The 17,862-nt window shown below is 42.7% G+C and overlaps 2 protein-coding genes across 2 annotated transcripts; one reads left to right on the top strand and one right to left on the bottom strand.

Moving 5' to 3' along the window:
* Nucleotides 1-304: 304 nt before the first annotated feature.
* mesd (mesoderm development LRP chaperone) lies at nt 305-4,777 on the bottom strand (the record flags this gene model as incomplete). The annotated part of the gene is made up of 3 exons (XM_084541821.1): nt 305-1,215; nt 2,460-2,692; nt 4,619-4,777. 3 exons carry the CDS (start codon nt 4,775-4,777, stop codon nt 954-956), a joined length of 654 nt encoding a protein of 217 aa, XP_084397947.1. The 3' UTR covers nt 305-953.
* Nucleotides 4,778-8,014: 3,237 nt separating this feature from the next.
* tlnrd1 (talin rod domain containing 1) lies at nt 8,015-11,335 on the top strand. Its single transcript, XM_084541053.1, has one exon. It carries the CDS (start codon nt 9,660-9,662, stop codon nt 10,722-10,724), a length of 1,065 nt encoding a protein of 354 aa, XP_084397179.1. The 5' UTR covers nt 8,015-9,659; the 3' UTR covers nt 10,725-11,335.
* Nucleotides 11,336-17,862: the final 6,527 nt, after the last annotated feature.

Below are 17,862 nucleotides of genomic sequence, written 5' to 3'. Positions count from 1 at the left end.
ATGAGCTGGGTTCTGCTCAAGGTTTCTTCCTGTTAAAAGGGAGTTTTTCCTTACCACTGCCACCTTCATGTTTGCTCTGGGGGTTTCAGGCCAGGTTTCAGACCAGATTTTGTAAAGCGTCTTGAGACACTTGAGACACAATTCTTATTGACGTTATATAAATAAAACTTAATTGAATTGAAATGAATGAGAGTTGTGTATTAAGTTCACTTCACTTCATGAAATGAAGATCAGCAGAATGAGAAATGCTGTTTTCATACTGGAGATCAAAAGACATCAAACCCCAGTAATGATAGACATCTCAGTGATTACAAAAAATCTTTATTTTTATATTTAGTGAAAAATCAAACAGAGGATGTAGGTGCTGTTTACTAAATCTTGCTGCTGTACGTGAACAAAGTTGATCATTGACTGGGACCGGAAAGTCTGGTGAATAACTCCATGCCTGTACCAGGAAATAAAAAAAACAAAAAAACAACACACATATTCCTGTTCCATACATGGATCTTGGCACAAACATAAAAGAAACAAAACAAGAATGTTTACTTTGAGTACCTTACAACATTATTATGTATCGGCTTTCATTTTGTGACCATCTGATTACAAAAAATAAGACAGTACAAACACAATTGATTTTAATTAATCAGTCTGTTACTCCTCTGACAGAGCCAGATGATTTCAAGAATGGACGTTTCACTGCAACATGTTCCAGTGACGGAGCAGTAAAGACAGCAAATCACTGAGTGATGACTCCGGCTGAGCAGGCATAGTTAATGCACACAACAGGACTCCTTAGGTCACTCTACCATTGACTCCAAACCCCCAAGTGGTTGTGCAGTCTCTCACCAGTTTATTGCTCACAGAACAGCCTTGAGTATAAGCATGTCTGCTGATATTCAGTCAGAGACTATATTTGACCAGTGCCTCCTCATCCTCCCCTCAGTTTACTTTCATCACAGCTCGTGTTTGGGGTGGCTAGCACGGTTTCCCTCCAAGTCAGGCTTCTTGGTTTCCGTCTTCTTCTTGCTCTTCTTCTTGGTGTCATTCTGCTGCTTATGCTTGGCATCGTCCTTCTTGGCAGCCTTTCCTGGAAACACCTGTCCCTCCACAGTAACCTCTGCACAGCGTTCCTGGGACACAAGGAAGTCTTTGACCTCCCAGGCGAAGCTACCGTCCCGCAGCATGAAGATCACCCTGTTGGAGCCAACCACAAACCTGCGGGGGGAAACGGACATAAATCCAGGAACTGTTTACTACAACAGACTACAGCTTGTGTAATGTTAAAAAAAAAACAAAAAAACTTTTCTTTCTCAATTGTGTTTTGCATAGTGCCAATTAAATGTATTTGCACTCCTCTGAATAAAATGCATAAAATTGACTAAAAACATCAGCAGATCAGAGCTGAATTTAAGAAACTGGGTCATACTGCAAGAAAAATGGTTAAAGATACTTAATAACTTAATAAATGTTTTGGATGAATGTCCTTTAGAAGGACATTTATCCAGTAGAATAATGTTGTGGAGGGACCTGAAGAAAGCAGTTCATGTGAGCAAACCCACCAACATCTCAAAGCTAAAGTGGTTCTGTTCTGCCTAAAATTCCTCCTCCGACGTTCACCAGAAACGTTTAGTACCTGGTCACATACTGATACTGAAAACAAGGGTCTACATACTTCTCACAGATGTTCAAATGATTCATTTTCTTGAATAAATAAATGCACAAGTATAACATTTTTATTTCATTTGTTTGATTGGCTTGTCTGTCTAATTTCAGGTGAAAATCCTCTGATGTTTTAACTCATTTTTATGCACAGAAGTAGAAAATTCTGAAGGGTGCAAGCACTTTTAAGTGGCTCTTACTATCGCTTGTATATAAAGGTACAAGACTTGAGAAACACAATATTCATTGTGAGAAGCTGAGTTTCCTGGAATAAAAGATCTGATGGGTGTGAAGAGTTTACCACTGTCACAATACATTTTTGGAGGGTCCCAAAAAATAAGGATAGATAAAGTATCAATAAATAGTGTGAACATGCTGTGTGGCCACCGGATCGAAAACTTCCTGAAATATATGCAGGAAGTGTCAGAGAAATGTTAGTTAATGGACCTTGGACATACAGCCCTCTCTGGTGTTTATGGGAGTGAACCAACAGAGGCCAATTTGATGTGTCAGTGGTTCAGCTCTAGTCTTCAACAGCTGCTAGAATTTCTACAAGCCACCAGATGTCACCATGATCTTTGTGTAGAATACACCAATGCTTCATATGTTTTCACAACCAGGAAGAACTCCTACAGTCTAACCAGGCATTTTTCCTGTACAACCATAATGGATGTTTATTTTGATGAGCAGTTGATGAGCTAGTCCTCCACACATAAACTTGAGAAGAACCATACTGATAAGAAGTAAATCTATCGTCTTGAATAGCAGCTACGCAACGGTCTGGTTCAGTGAGTAACTACCTCTGAATATCAAAGTTGGCATTGAAGAGGCTGCCCTGCCACAGGGCTGTGATTTCCTCCGTCTCTTTCTCAGTAGGCTCTCCTGACACTGTAGCAAAAACCATCAGAGTCCTGCCTTTCTTGGACAACTTCAGGAGATCCTCCGGCTTGGAAGGGTCCACCTTGGAGAAATCGATGGTAGGGGGAGATCGTTTGTGCTCAGGAAGGTCACCTTCCTCAATGTCGTCATCCTCCTAAATTCATGAGAGTTTAAGATGGTCAGGACATACTGAAACTGTTGCTATCTCATACATTATATGCTCTTATATAGTTCAATGTTACAAAGTACTATAATTGTAAATGTGTCGAACAACATTTAAAGGAATATTATAGTAGCTAGTTTTTTTTTTTTTTTTTTAATTCCACACAATTCCCAATTGTCTTCACATTTTAAAAACACATTTAAAAACCAGAACAATCAGTTAATCTCACATCCATACATCAACATACATATAGGACGTAACAAATAAATAAATGTAAATGTAGTAAATTTCAGAGGAAAAAAAAAAGATTAATATTAGACACCATAGAATAACCTAAATACATAAAGTACATGTGTGTCCCCTGTTGAAGTTGGGTATGTGGCTGTTATCACGTGAAACAGTGAACACATGTCTTCTTCTTAAGTGACTCTGACTAACTCTAGATACATATCAGCTGTTCTTTAAAGAGTTTTCTGACATCTTCTCGACAGCTGACAAATGATCACCAGGACCTCACTGTTGAAAGGTATCGCTACAAACTTTCCCGAAGGATTAGATGTACCATTGAACACAGATAAGTTGAGAAACTGATCAGAAGACAAAGAGGAAGACTGGTCTGTCTGGGCTATGAGGTAGGTAGCAGGCTTTTTCTGATGAAAACATGTGTCCCACCTGGCTAAAATTGCATTAATACATGAAAACGTGTTATGACATGATCAGACCAGATTGAACTGTCTTCCCAAAATTTGGAAAAGATATGTTTGGGGCAAAAACAAACCAGCCCATGACCAAAAGAACACGGTGTCAATGTGAACGATGACAGTCACAGCCTCGTGTTTCAGATCTACTTTTCTTCAGCTGGAACTGGGGTTTTAGTGAAGATGGAGTTAATCATTAACAACTCCATGAACCAGTCAATTTTGCCATGGATGCATCAGGCTTCAGTTAGAAAAAAAGTGAAGACAACTTTCACCTTTGAGCATAAGAAGGATCCAAAGCATCATAATCAACTAAATAATGTTTTGGAATGGTCCTGTCTGAGCCCATGCCTCAGTCTTATAGACAAACTATGGAGGGCTGTGCACCGGAGATGCCATCACAATTTGACAAACCTGGAACATTTTTGCAAAGATGAGAGGGAAACTATCCACTCATGGCAAGATGTGTCAAGCTTTGTGCTCAGTGTACTGTTGTGTGTGTCTGGGGGTGTTTTGTGTTTTGTGTTCCTTGCCTATACCTACTTTGTACAGTGTCCTTGGGTACCTTGAAAGGCGCTTCTCTAAATAAAATGTATTATTATTATTATTATAAGCTGATAGACTCGTGTCCATACAAACTGAGTGCTGCAACCAAATCACAGGGTGCCTCAGCTGAGTTCAGGGGTCTTTATTTTCTCCTGCGTGTCTTTTCTCTTACATTGATTTTCAGTGGCATTGCAAAAGTTGAAAAGTTCAAAATACATGTTTGTCAACGCTGGCTATTTAAACATCACAAAAATCAGCTGATCGAACTGGGGTTGTTCAGACTTTTTATACCGACAGTGTCTCAACATGACGGAATTGTGGGACTGACTTGTGGGAGTGTATAATAGGAAAAACTCCGACATACAGTATTTCTTTTGTTGACTTTGAACCTAGCATTAAACTGACAGATGTTTGAACGAACGCAGCATCTTGTAGTAGCTAGCATGTTCAACGCTAACGTTTACCGCTGGCTTTAACACACCACTCTCCATAGTTATCAGCCAGGAGTCAGAAACCAGTACAACGACGAGGATAATAGTTAATGACACACTTTCCCTCTCTTAAGAGTCTTACGAGTTGAATGGTGCTGATAATGTTGGGTTAACTACACTTAGCTAGCGGCTAGGCTAGCAGCTACTGTGTGATGTCTGGCTGAATGAAAAGACACACGTACCTCCCACTGTTCCAGGAGTCGTGCCATGTCCGCGTCGTTGTAGTCTCGGATGTCCTTCTTCTTCTTCTTGGGAGCATCTTTGCTACTGGAAGCTAGAACACAAAGCAAACCTGTGCAGAGCAGGAGAACCACACACCTCAACCTGAAGTCAGACGCCATGTTTACAGATGGTGCGTTCTGATTGGCTGAGAACTTTGCTGGTCACGAGACGGGAGGGAGGGGCGTGTCTGAGCTGTAAAAGGCCGTCCGTGTCTGTAGCGCTGCGTGAGGGAGAGTTTCACAATAAAGTCACAGATTATATCTGTCATGAAATAGACCGTGGGAGAATCGATTTGGAGGCAAGACCCAGGCCTGGTGGTAGAAATATGATCCAAGCTATGTACACGCTACTGATCAAGAGATACGGATGTGAGTTATGTCAAGATCCCATGGGACTGATGAGCAGCTATTTGGGGACCAACACCTCACATTGTGTCTGGGATCCAGCAGATTACAAGAACAACATCTGAGTTGTCCAGAAGAGTGCAGTCCAAGTTGTTGTTGTTGTTGTTGTTTTTGTTGTTGTAATTGAAGTATTTAGTAAAGCATCATTCCCCCTCACTTAACACGTAGCTCTATCACTGACACAAGGTTAGAGAATTCTGTGAAGGCAAGCAGAGTTGACTGAGCCATAGCGATCAGCCTCGCTGACACAAACTGTAGAGCTGTTTCCTCTCTGACTGACTCCACCCAATGGCACAGTGCCCTGTGCAGCTGCAGGTCTCTCTCACTGACAGTTCACTAACACGCACATTCAGGTCTCACTACTTTGTAGACACAGCTACCAAGTTCATGAACCAAATTCAAGTTTCTGGTTTACAGTCCATTCACTGTGACATATGAGAAGAATGAAAATATAAAAAATAAAAATATCAAGAATAATAAACACATCCACAGCATCTTTCTGTCTGATTGTCTGATAAATCTGAGTATGTAGCTGAATAAACAACTAATCGAATTGTTTATTTTAACTCCGCTGAAGTAGTCTCACATTTAGAAAAGGGACCGTGGGATCAAACCACAGCTCGAGAAAACAACAAAACCAGAAGAATCAGTGATTTTTCGACCCATTGATGAAAAGTAGTACGTCCTCAAGTGCTGCAAATTCTTGTTTTTCTAACGCTGGATGATATTTCCACCGGCACGCTGAAGTGAGGCGGGTGTTCCCAGGAACCCCCTGACATTACTGTTGAGTGTGGTTACCACTGACTGCAGGTGCAACAGAGCAGCTTGTGACCACATGATTAGTGATGTTGGCTGGGGTTTATAGGTGAAATCACTGTGACATTTTGAGAGAGGGTGGTAAAAGACGGTTGTTCAGGCTGGTGTGCAGCCACTCTTAGTACAAATGTGTGGTATTTGTTCTGTACATGAGTATAAAGGCTACTAAGCCAAACAGATTTGATACAGCTAATTGTTTTAATTAAACAGTTGTTTCAGCCCTAGCAGATGTGTAAAGAGATATATGGTGGAAGATATTAAAGTGAACTATATCAGATGATTTAATAATCAAATTAAAATGTCATTGTTCGAATGTCAGAAAAGTGTGGGTGTCCACTTTTGGTGTCTTAAAAGAGTTGGAGGGGCACCATCTCATTCTCCCATTGACTGTGTGATTCTCCCACACCGATCCCTTCCCGAGTGAAACCCCGCCCCCGCTACAAATGGATTGGTTCCCTTGTCCGTAGCTCATCCAATCAACTGCTGTGATTGGATACCATCCTCATCTACGTTTCGCGATTGGATTTTTACTCAAACGTCATTATTTTCAAGAGTAACACGATTCACGTTTCAAACCCTCAGAATGTACACTCATCTTTATGTAGTATGTTCACGTAAATGTATGCACAGCGTATGTTCAAAATCCACACATACAAGTATGAAGTTGTGTATGTGTTGTGCGTATGGTTTGCGTTTTTGCTGTTCCTTCGCTGTGTTCTCACACTAATAAATAAGCACAACCAACATCCTGGATAATTATTGAATGAGTCTGATTTACAGGATCAAAGTGGTTCAAACAGGGAGAACGACACGTGTCTTTCAATCCCTGTTGTCAGTGTCAGTCGTATGAGTGACTTTTTGTGCACTGTATCAAAACACAGACGTGTGATCCAGGCAGGCGGCTTCAGAAAATGAACTTCCACCGATCTTTTGGTTATCTTTTATACTGACTGTATCAAGCTGGAATGTGGGTTTTTGGATCGTGATAACACCGGCAGTTTACAAGCGTGCGACACGTTAGGGCTTCGGTTAGCGACGTCAACGCGATAGTGCATGTCAGTATCCGGCCAGCTGTCAAAATAAAGGTTTTAAGATTAAACCACAGGCACAGGGTGATATGCACTCTGCCTCAGTACATGGTGTTAAGAGGCGAAATTCTCAATATACAGCATTTCAAAGGCCAATATAATATAATTTAATATAATATAATATAATATAATAGCCCAGTTGTTTGAAAAGGATCACTCTGCTTATGAGTAGATTTATTTGGCTCGATGTTATTTTTATTATTATCTAGTTTTGCATTTTTATAGAGGAATGGAAACTTGCTAGAATAAAGTATTTCCTCCATACTGTCCATGGCTTAACATTTCTAACTGCAAGCTTGGGCAGAGCCATGCAGAGGTTGTGCCCCCCTCGCTTTTGCAGAACAATTTTTCAGCTACCCTGAATCATATGCTTTGGTAATCCATCTATATACGTTCTGCAGCTTGATCCTCAAATCTCTGGACGTGGCACATAACCAACTGAACTGAACCTCTGTCGCATTTTCAAAGCATGTTAGTGTAAAACTAAAGAATGCTTTATAATATGCATTTATATTCAATTCAATTGGACAAGTGGGAATAGGATTTTCTGATAGTGCTTATAAGAAAGACTGATCATTTCAAATGTGACCACCTTGTTAGAGTCTGTGGTACTAAAGAGGTACAGTGAAGATACACATTGTATAGGCCTACTATGGGACAATAGTGATAATTATTTGTTTTACTTTTTACTTATTCTTTTGATTTCAATGATAAGTATGTGTAGTATGTGTATGAATAAGATTTTTTGCTCTCAACGTGAAGGTCTTCCAAATGCTGCTGTAGATATGGTTTATTGTTCATTCATGGGGCTGATAGGAGTAGGCCTATGTTTTACGTAGAGAAACCGTCAAAATACAGCTAATCAGTCTGTAATATAAAGAAATTGAGTTCCGACTGCGACTCTGTGATCCTAAAAATGGCTAAAAACTGCCGAGGACATGGCCTCATCGGCCCACATGGTCTGGAGCGCTATCTGTGGCGTAAAAGCTCTGCTTTTATTTTTGAATACCCCAGCTTCCGGTCTGATCAGCTAGCTAGTCTGACTTGATGTAGCAGGGTTGTCTCATGGCAGAGCAGCAGCAGCCAGTTCTGAAAGTAAAAGCAATCGCGAAACTCATCGGAAATCTTTGGCTGTCGCATAACTTAAGACTTCCCTCGCGACTTCGTTGAAGCGAGACAACGACCAGTCCACAGACACGGTGGAAAGTCCATTTTTTTTTAGTGAAGGGCTACTTGTGTTGTTCCGTTGCTACAACTTCGCTCAGTCCAGTAGCCGTTCAGCCGCGACCACACCCTCCCTGCTTCCTCATAGTACTGTAGCGGGAGCGCGCAGCGCCGCTTTGAATCTCTGGGAATAGCGACCACTTCTCGGAGTTACGTGTACCGTTTCAGGATCGCGGAGGCTGCCGAAACAAGTGAGCTACGGGTTCATGAACTAAACGGCTGAGATGGAGATGAGAAGTGAGTCCCCACAGAGGATATGCGGGGCTCCACACTCTCGAGTCCCGAGTTAAGACGCGGAGGAGGGGGTGGAGGGCGGACTGACGGACGATGCATATGGAGTCGAAGCGGCCGGAGCAACTGCTAGCGTCTAACCCGGGGCTCTGTTTGAAGAAGAAGAGGTTGAAAGTGGACTGAGGATTTAGCGTTTGTCGGACAGTCGCGTCATTGGTGGATTTTACTTGGGAGGACTTGTGAAATGATGGTGCTGGAGGGAAACCCGAATCTCCCAGCTGTCCAGAAGAGCTGCCCGAGTGGTGCCCCGTCTGTAACCAGCATGAGTACGCCAGGCAGGTCGACCTCAGCGGGAACAAGTCGGACAAGATCTCGGTGCTCTTTCAGGCTACTTGTTCTGACGCGAGTGGACACAAAATGATATCCTGTTGATTATAGTGAAGCGGAGGGGGAAAAAAAAAAAGACTCAAAAAAAGGTATCTACTAAACCTGGAGGTGATGTTTTAATAGTCCTAAAAGACCCCAAGTAAAGACATCTAACGTTTTTAAAATAGAACAGAGGCTATTGAGCAGATGTGATTCCAATTGGGGATGTGTTCACGTTTCAAGTGATGAGGAGCTTGTGATTTTTAACAATTCTCAATCTGCACTTTGCCCTTTACAAGGCACCTTGGTGGCACTGCAGTCTGTGTGTGATTTAGTTTCTAATTCAGCAACCTGTGAATTCTTCTGTTCCATGAGAAGCTAGGACTACAACTACAATAATCCACATTGTTTATGTTGTTCAGGGCATTTAAATTAACTTTCAGATTAAGAATATATATCTTATTATACCGATTACTCAGACATTGTGGGGTGTTACCTTGTAAATTTACTAACAACCTCTGGGAATATGCCAGATCATAGTTTAGACTCTTATTTTAACATACTTTACAGACACGAGGATTAACAATGGGGGTGTTGTAAGTAAATGCAGTGAGTGAGTTTTTGCGCTTCCCATGTTTACATAGAGAATACATGCCCTGTGTGTTACTATAATGTACAGTGGATAACTGAAGGAATTTAAGGAAGACTATTTGGCCAGTTGTTATTTAAAGAGATTGTAAAAAGCAGCAAGTTGAGGCTTATTGTGGAAATGTCTTAAATAGTACAATGCAGCGAAGCAGCGAAATACTATAAATAACCGAACCCCTCCAGAAGAGCAGTTTGACCCTCTTCCTCCAACTCCCCTCATTATTATGGCTAGTGGTGGCTCTGGCAAATCAGCAAGCGAGGGATCGAGCAGCACACCCAGCGGCAGTTTGCAGCAGAGGAAGCGGCTCTCCTCCGTCTGTGACACATGTAAGGGCAAGATGCAGCTGGTGGCCGACCTCCTCCTGCTGTCCAGCGAGACCAGGCCAGTCATGACCTCTGAGGGCGTGGCGGTGGCCGACACCTTCGACCAGTGCCGCGACACGGTCATCGCCAGGACTAAAGAGCTCTCCATTCTCACTCATGACATTCAAAGCCAACTCAACATGGGCCGCTTCACAGAGGTGGGGGACCGCCTCCTGGAGATGGCCGACCTGGTGGTGTCTCTGACCGAGTGCTCTGCTCACGCTGCTTATCTGGCGGCTGTGGAGACCCCCAACTCCCAGCCGTGCCTGCCTGGTCTGGTGGACCGCTACAAGGTGACCCGCTGCCGACACGAAGTGGAGCAGAGCTGCGGCCTCCTCCGAGTCACACCCCTGCCTGACGTCACCCCCCAGCTCCTGCTTGAGCTCTCTCAGAACATCTCCACCAACCTCAAGACTCTGACGGACATCTCGTCGCTGGCCAGCGAGAGGTCCAGAGACCGCTTTGCGAAAGAGCAGTTCAAACTGAGCGTCAAGAGCATGAGCACGAGTGGCACCGCCTTCCTGGCGTGTGTCAGAGAGGTGAAAACCCAGCCCAGCGAGCTGACCAGGAACCGATGCGTTCTCTTCAGTGCCGCTCTGGTCCAGGCTGTCAACGCCCTGGTCGGGTTCGCCACTGAGCCTCAGTTTCTTGGAAGAGCTGCGAGTATCTCAGCTGAAGGGAAAGGGGTACAGACAGCAGTGTTAGGAGGGGCCATGAGTGTAGTTTCTGCCTGTGTCCTCTTGACTCAGGGCCTCAGGGATGTTGCACAGCATCCCGAGAGCAGCTCCAAAATGGCAGACTACCGGGAGCGTCTGCGTAACTCGGCGTGTGCCGTGTCAGACGGCTGCACTCTGCTCACTCAGGCACTCAGAGAACGCTCCTCTCCAAGGACTCTGCCGCCAGTCAACTCTCATTCTGTGAATTAGTTTAGGAGGAGGTAACGTAGTCTCCAGTCCCCCCCTGTCATTTGTGACATACCAAAGAGACTCACTTGGGTTGTCCCTGTTCATCAGGTTTGAAGTCAGAGTAACATCAGAAGAAGGCTGCTCGTGGGTCTGTTGTTGTGACTGAAGTGTGGCGCGGAGCGTGGAGGAGCACTAAAACAACCACTGCAGGGTTTGGTGTCGCGCTGGATGTGGCGCAAACCTTGCGGACCACTTTGACCGCTCTGAGCCTCCTCCAGGCTCAGCTGACAGCCCACTTTCACCAACAGACAGCAGCTTTCAAACCTGAGAAGTTTACCTCAGTTTTCAGCTCCGGTGAAAACACCAGCCTTGATGATGGATGTAGCCTTGCTGTGTGAACCTATGGTTGGCTGACCTGCTCGATTACATGTGCTTCGTGAGATCGGAAAGAGTGATATGAGTGTCTCAATGCTTGTTTCTTTTAACGTGTGAATTATTAATTGGTAAAAAGCTGCTGTGAGTGTGTGCCATAGGTTTTACACTATTTACCAGACTTCCCATAGTATTTTCAAGTGTTTTGACCATGCATGTAATGGAGTATTTATTTCAACTATTAAAAATGTTCTTTCTGACATGCTGTTGTCGGGCTAATGTGCTTTGAAAAGTTTGAGAAGTTAAGTTTAGTTTTATTTGTCCAACTTTGGAGAATGTCTGTTCATTCCTGATTCTGCAACTGTGCAATGGAGGTAAATAGTTTGTGGTAGCACTGAAACCAAAAAACAAAAAAAAACAACACATTTGATATGTCTTGGGTAAGGATTTATAAGAAGTAACTAACGACTTTGACTGGATCTTATAGATTTGACAGGCACTGACCCATCCTGTTAACCCTTAAGCTCACTTGCAACTCAGCACATTCAGCCATCTTATTAACGGCTTGTAATGCCATTGGTTTTACACCTCCTAAACCCTTTATACACTGTCAGGATTTTGTGGGCCCTGTACTTTCAAGAAACTGTTAGAGCTGTTAGCAGCTCTAATGAAACCCATTCTCCGCTTACAGTTTGCCTGCTTTATATCAGGAATAAATCAATTTTCATGGACATACCTATACAACTAGTGGGAGATGAATCAGCAGTTTAACAAAAGGGGATTTCAGATGGAAATATGCCAGTGTCTTCCTGCTAGGTCACCTGTAATCTGTTAAACTGAGTTAATCAACTGTGGGTAGAGTGGGAGTAAGATAAAACGCCCTATGGGCTAAAGTATTTATAAATCAGCTACTTATGACGTTCATTCGTACGTAGTGATACAGGCTACTTACAGTTAGGATAATAACAGGGAAGTTAAAGTGAAACTCAGTGTTTTTATTTCCTTTCAGTGTTGAAAGAAGTGATATGATCATTTGTTTGGATAGTCCAGTATATTACCGGAGTATAACGTGCAAGTAGTAGTAAGAGGAGCTCGCTCTGACGACATAAGATTTTGCTGTAGTTTTATTTTGTTTGGTTTCTATGTGTACAGTCTTAAAGTAATACCCTAAACCCTAAATCATTGTCAAACAAAGTGGAGTAAACAGTACAACACTCCCTTGAAGTGAACACTTGATATGACATTCAGTGCAGAGAAGCAAGCTAAAATATAAAAGTCATCGTACTGGTTTTCTGTCATGGTCTGTTGAACATTTTTGGGATTTAAGTGGTCGAATACTTTACGTTTGACTTTGACAAATATTCTTTTTTTTTGTTTCTTTTTTTGAGACGGTACAATTGATTGATTGATAAAAACAGCAGCAATACAGAGAAGTAATAGTAACCAAAATATGTAGATCTAGTCAACGTGTTCTGGTGATTATCTGTAGCAAATGAGTCCATCTTCAGTTAGACCAGGTCCTATATTAGGAAATGTTGTGCAACACATAGAGTCCAGGCCGACACAAGGAGACTGGTACTCATGTGCAGCTTGACCTTTGACCTTGCTGCAGAGGAGGAAACAATAGATCAATTTAGCTTGTGAGAACACTTTACCGTGCATGTTTTTTTTTACTGATCATACCCATATTTTCATTTAGTGGAAAGGGCTGACTGAATATGAACGGTTAACAGTATGTAATTACTGAACTGTCTGCTTTCTGTTTACATTGTCTGGCCTTGTCCTAGATTTCAGGTTGTGCCAGTTCTTTTTTTGGAGCAGGCATTTTGACACGGCACAGTGAGAAAAGCACAGGTTTAAATAATGAATGATGGTTGAATTCCATTTATCTGCTTCAGTTTCAGAATCCTCCTCCTCCTCCTGCTCACATTGTGCGCCCCAGCTCACTGTTACACTGCCATGGCTTCCGGGGACATTTGATATAACGGAGGCATAGACGGTGTCATCAGCTACACCTAAAGTTAATATGAGCAGCAATGCCATCTAAAGGAGTAGTCGAGCATTTTGAGAAATACTGCTTCCTTTAGGAGTGTGAGGTGAGAGGATCAATATGAGTCTGTGTGTTGACCACAGTGCTGCAGTCAAGGCGTGATTAGCATAAAAACTGGAAGCAGGGCAAATATGTTCTGCCCAAATGTACACATAGCTACACCTCTCACAAACAAATATAAAAAGATGTGCTCTGTAATTTATTTTTTTACTAAGCAGCAGGTTATCCATCTGAGCGGCACCTCTGTGCAGCCTGGGTTTCGGAAACAGTTGGTGACGCCCTCCCTGTAACGACAAACCACGCTGTCCACTGTTCCTGTGTCTGGTACCCATTGTTCAAAACAAAAAAGAAATTCCAGCATGTAATTTCACTCAAAGGTCATTCCTTCTCATTTAAAATGTCTTGTTTATTGAACCCCTGCGCTGACCAACAATCAAGACACAAGGTTAGCTTACGAGGCAGATGTATTTTTGCCTGGCTAGTTGTTTGCCCTGCGTCTTTAAACTGTGTTAACCATATCCTGAATTCCACTTTATATTTAAACAGTCAGACTTTATCATCTCTCATAAAGAGAGTGAATAAACACATTTTCCAAGACGATGTATGCTGGCAAAACCTACACATGCATCAGCAACTCAGTCGGTCGAATTAATTCAAACCCAAATCTCGTAGGTATAGTGTCTCTAACCCTCAGTGGACCAACCCTGAAACCAACCCTGCCCTCACCTCCCAGTATATGGAGCAGCATCTGGTGTGCTCTTGCTCTGCCCTTTCCAGTTCAGTCCAGGTCACCCTCTCTACTGTAGAGAAAAGCCACCATAAGATCTGGATTGTGGCTATCTCACAGAAGCGTAATCCTCTTTTAATGAAATGTATTATATAGGCATGTCCGCCATGCAGCATTTGAATCCTTTTGTAACACAGTGAAGGTAACACTGATTCTGATTTGTGTTTGGCATCCATGGTGCACATAGCATGACTAAAGAAACATCTCAATTTTGAGTGTGAATGTCTTGAAACAAAACTGCTTTTCAGTTCAATTCCTAGCGCCAAAATAATAAACTACTTCTTTGTTACCTTAATTTAAATTATACAGACACCATAGGCATGACAGGAGAGATGAAGAAATGATCAGCCCACAGATCACACAGTGGTCTGATTCTACAACAACTGAAGCAATAAAGAGTAGACAGTGATACGAATGGCTTCATGGTACAAACAAGAAATAAAAGTAATGTATCACAACTCTGAAGCAAGATAAACCCGTTCAGTTTAATTTATACAGCATCAATATCGATCGAAATTCTCAAGACGCTTCACAGAACCCAGAGCCTAAGCAAAAGTGGCAAGGAACCCCCCCACCTTTAACTGGAAGAAACCTCGAACAGAACCCAGCTCATATGAAGGGACCAATCTGATTGAGACAGAAACAAAGAGAGAGGAAAGACAGAAGAGAAGGGGTACAAGAGGAGAAGAGCGATTTCATCTGTCTGAATAAGGCAAATATAGAGCTGCTTTTGCTGTCACAGAGCTAGAGTCCATCCCTTGTTGCCCTGGTTATTTAATTAAAGCTACTGAGATGTTCAAATCACCACACAGTTATCTCATTTGTCTGTTTATTTATCTATATTGGTCATTAAAACTGCTACAAGACCTAAAATGCTGACTTATCTCAAGCACACGAGGGCTTTAATTTAAAGTGCCCTTAACATAACAGGATCTTAGTGAGAACTGTTAAATATAAACGGTTGAACAAACTTGTAAAGTCAATGGTTACATATTTTGTGGCATGCTACAGAGGCTCTCAGCAGCTCTCAGTCCAGCATGTTTCAGCCTTCCTGACGGCACAAGGGGAAGCCCAAACTGTTGGCCCACAACAGGAAACCTATAGCCTTTGCTATCAGGAGTGGCTTCCTTCACACGGCAAAATGCTGGAGTCATAATTTCGGGCAAGGGTTCGCCCATTTCCTGCTGCAGGAGGGAAACACTTGCCTATCCTGTTCCCCAGGGGAGCTCGCATCCCTGCGGCGCTAAAGACACCCGTCTCTGAGGAGCAGACAGCAGCCAGTGGACGGGAGAGTTGTGATTCACTCAGGCTGACCTGCTCTGGCTCGCAAGTGTACTGTAGCTCAGCTTAGTGGAAAGAGCAGTGTTTTATACTGGAAAAAGCCAGAACTATGTACAAACAGTTGTGGGATATTCAGTCTAACTACCAGTGTTTCTTTTAAGACGCACAAGATGGATATCTTTCCGTTTGCCAGACAGAAAAGAACATTAGGTTAACATTTGTTGTAGTAACCTGAGGACAGCTAACTGAACCTAGGTGCATTATTTATGGGTTTGGCTGATCAAATGTCAGCGGTACTGCTTAGATACACAGGATATACAAACACTGAAACAAATACGGAATACCATGTTACACTGCTGTTCTCGTGCTTCACAATTTAGGATGAACCAGTATCAGTATTTTCACACCCAGGCTGTTTGTTTGAGTTTCAGAAATAAATGAACTATGACCTGAAGGAGACAAAAGTGAACCGTCAGGTCGCTGGAGTTTTAGGCCAATCTCTTTTGGCTTTAATATACTGTACACACTCAGCCTTAAAAACATGCGGCAGACAACTGATAAATCTTGTTTTTATCAGAGCTTTGACACACTGGCAGTCCTCGTAATAGTGTATCTACACTGATAAGGCATAACATTATGACCACTGAGGAGAAGTAAATAACATTAACCATCTTGTGACAATTCCATGTTCTGCTGGGAAACTTTTGGACCTGATTTTCATGTGGATGTTACTTAGACATGTACCACCCACCTAGACCATAATGTTATGCCTGATCTGAGCATGTTTCGTACTATAATACATGGTTGATAAAAAACAAATCCTCCTGTACTCATACTCAGTGGATTAATCAGTATGTATATGAGATATTACGTGTAAGATAATAAAATACAAATAGTTTAAATCTTTCTCCATCTTCAGTGTCTCAGATTGCACACGGTGAACAGACACCGCAAGGCAGGCCGGCTTGTGAACGGATATGGGAGGTGGTCCCGCTGTCATTGCAGGTGAAGGAACTGAACTGTAAGGGTTCAGGGTTACTGAAAAAAAAAATGCCTTCCGTTCACATTCAGCTGCAGAATGTGGAAAGTTGGCTGTGTCTCAAGTTCATTTTTAATTCCAGGCCTAGCCCTTCTTTGGCTTCCACCACATCACAAAAACTGACCTTTAACCTTAGACATGTTGAGAACCTGTTTTCGTTCTGAACTTGCCTGCAGGGACGAGGCGGCCGGCTGGACACCCCTTCACACCCACACGCTGACCTTTGAGCTCCAATGTTTTCAGAATCTTTTTTTGGATTCTGAGTAGTGTGAGAGCTCCATCCTGATGAGCGGACAGTGTACACATTGTTAGCACAGGCCCACTCCCTCATTCACGGTGCACACTTCATATCCTGTCCCCACCACACCCTGCTTGCCATTGTCCTCACACACAAACATCACACAGTACTGCGCCTCGTTCCACCTCTTCAGCCACGCTTTTCGATTTTATCAGGGATCGCCTCATCAGCCCATGCTGCGGGAAATAGCGTGAAGAAAGATGTGTGTGTGATTGGACTGTGATGTGAGGACTGCCTCATGTACCCTGTATGGGCTTATTTTTTTTATCCTTACTTCCTCTTGTCTTCATGCCAGGTGGAGGTTGGGTGAAACAAGATAGCTGCAGTTTATACATTTCCTGTTTGCAGGTAAAATAATACCAATCAAAGAGGTTACTATGAATCTCAAGCCTATACTAGCAGCTTTTTGAGTCTGTTCTTAGACTCACAATAATATGAATAACATGCCAGTGTATCTATGTAACTATAACCACCTTAATTTGTTCTATTAATTTGCTAATTAGGACTTGATACCAATGATTGCAGCAGTTCTGATATGGATGTAAGCTATGCTATACAACTGCTGAACAACTGTTTATGTAAAGGGCCAGGGGTTTACCAGAGTTACTACACCGATCAGGCATAACATTATGACCACCTTCCTAATAATGCGTAGGTCTCCCTTGTGCCTCCATAACAGTTATGACTCATCAGAGAATGGACATGGGCCTTCTGAGGGTGTCCTGTTTTGGCCCTTTGGGTCCTGTGGGTTGAGGGGAGGGTCCTCTGTGGATCATCCCACAGATACTTGATCAGTTTGAGATCTAGTGAATTTGGAGGCCAGGTCAACACCTTGTGCTGTTCTTCATGTTTTTTTGTTTTTTTTTTAGTTGTACCTAAAGCGTTTTTGTGTGTGTGTCAGGCTGCATCCTGCTGGGGGTGGCTGCTGCCATCAAGGAGTGTCATTGCTATGGGGTGAGGGTGCCTGGTCTGGTCTAGGTGGGTGCTACATGTCTAAGTAACACCCACATGAATGCCAGGTCCGAAGGTTTCCCAGCAGAACATTGAATTGTCGATGTTTAATTAAGATGGTTAATGCTATTTACTTCTCCTTCAGTGGTTTTAACGCTGTGGCTGAGTGTATTGCAACTTATCCAACATATCAAATTGAAGAAAAGTTGGCATATCATCATCAGTCAGTATCTGTCTAGTGGTATTTTTGCTTACTTATTCCAACAAGAGGCTTTCCACAGAGAATGAGTAGAGTTTAACTCTGTGACAACGGGACTTTTTCAGATTTATTTCGTAGAGAAGAGGGACAGGTGGAATTGGTAACATTAATGACTGCCTGCA

Source organism: Chelon labrosus (assembly GCF_963514085.1).
Source record: "Chelon labrosus genome assembly, chromosome: 3".
Lineage (NCBI taxonomy): Eukaryota > Metazoa > Chordata > Actinopteri > Mugiliformes > Mugilidae > Chelon > Chelon labrosus.
This window is presented reverse-complemented; position numbering and strand designations above follow the sequence as displayed.

What these genes read in the sequence shown, in the direction of transcription:
- tlnrd1 (XM_084541053.1), top strand. Translation starts at nt 9,660, where the DNA reads ATGGCTAGTGGTGGCTCTGGCAAATCAGCAAGCGAGGGATCGAGCAGC.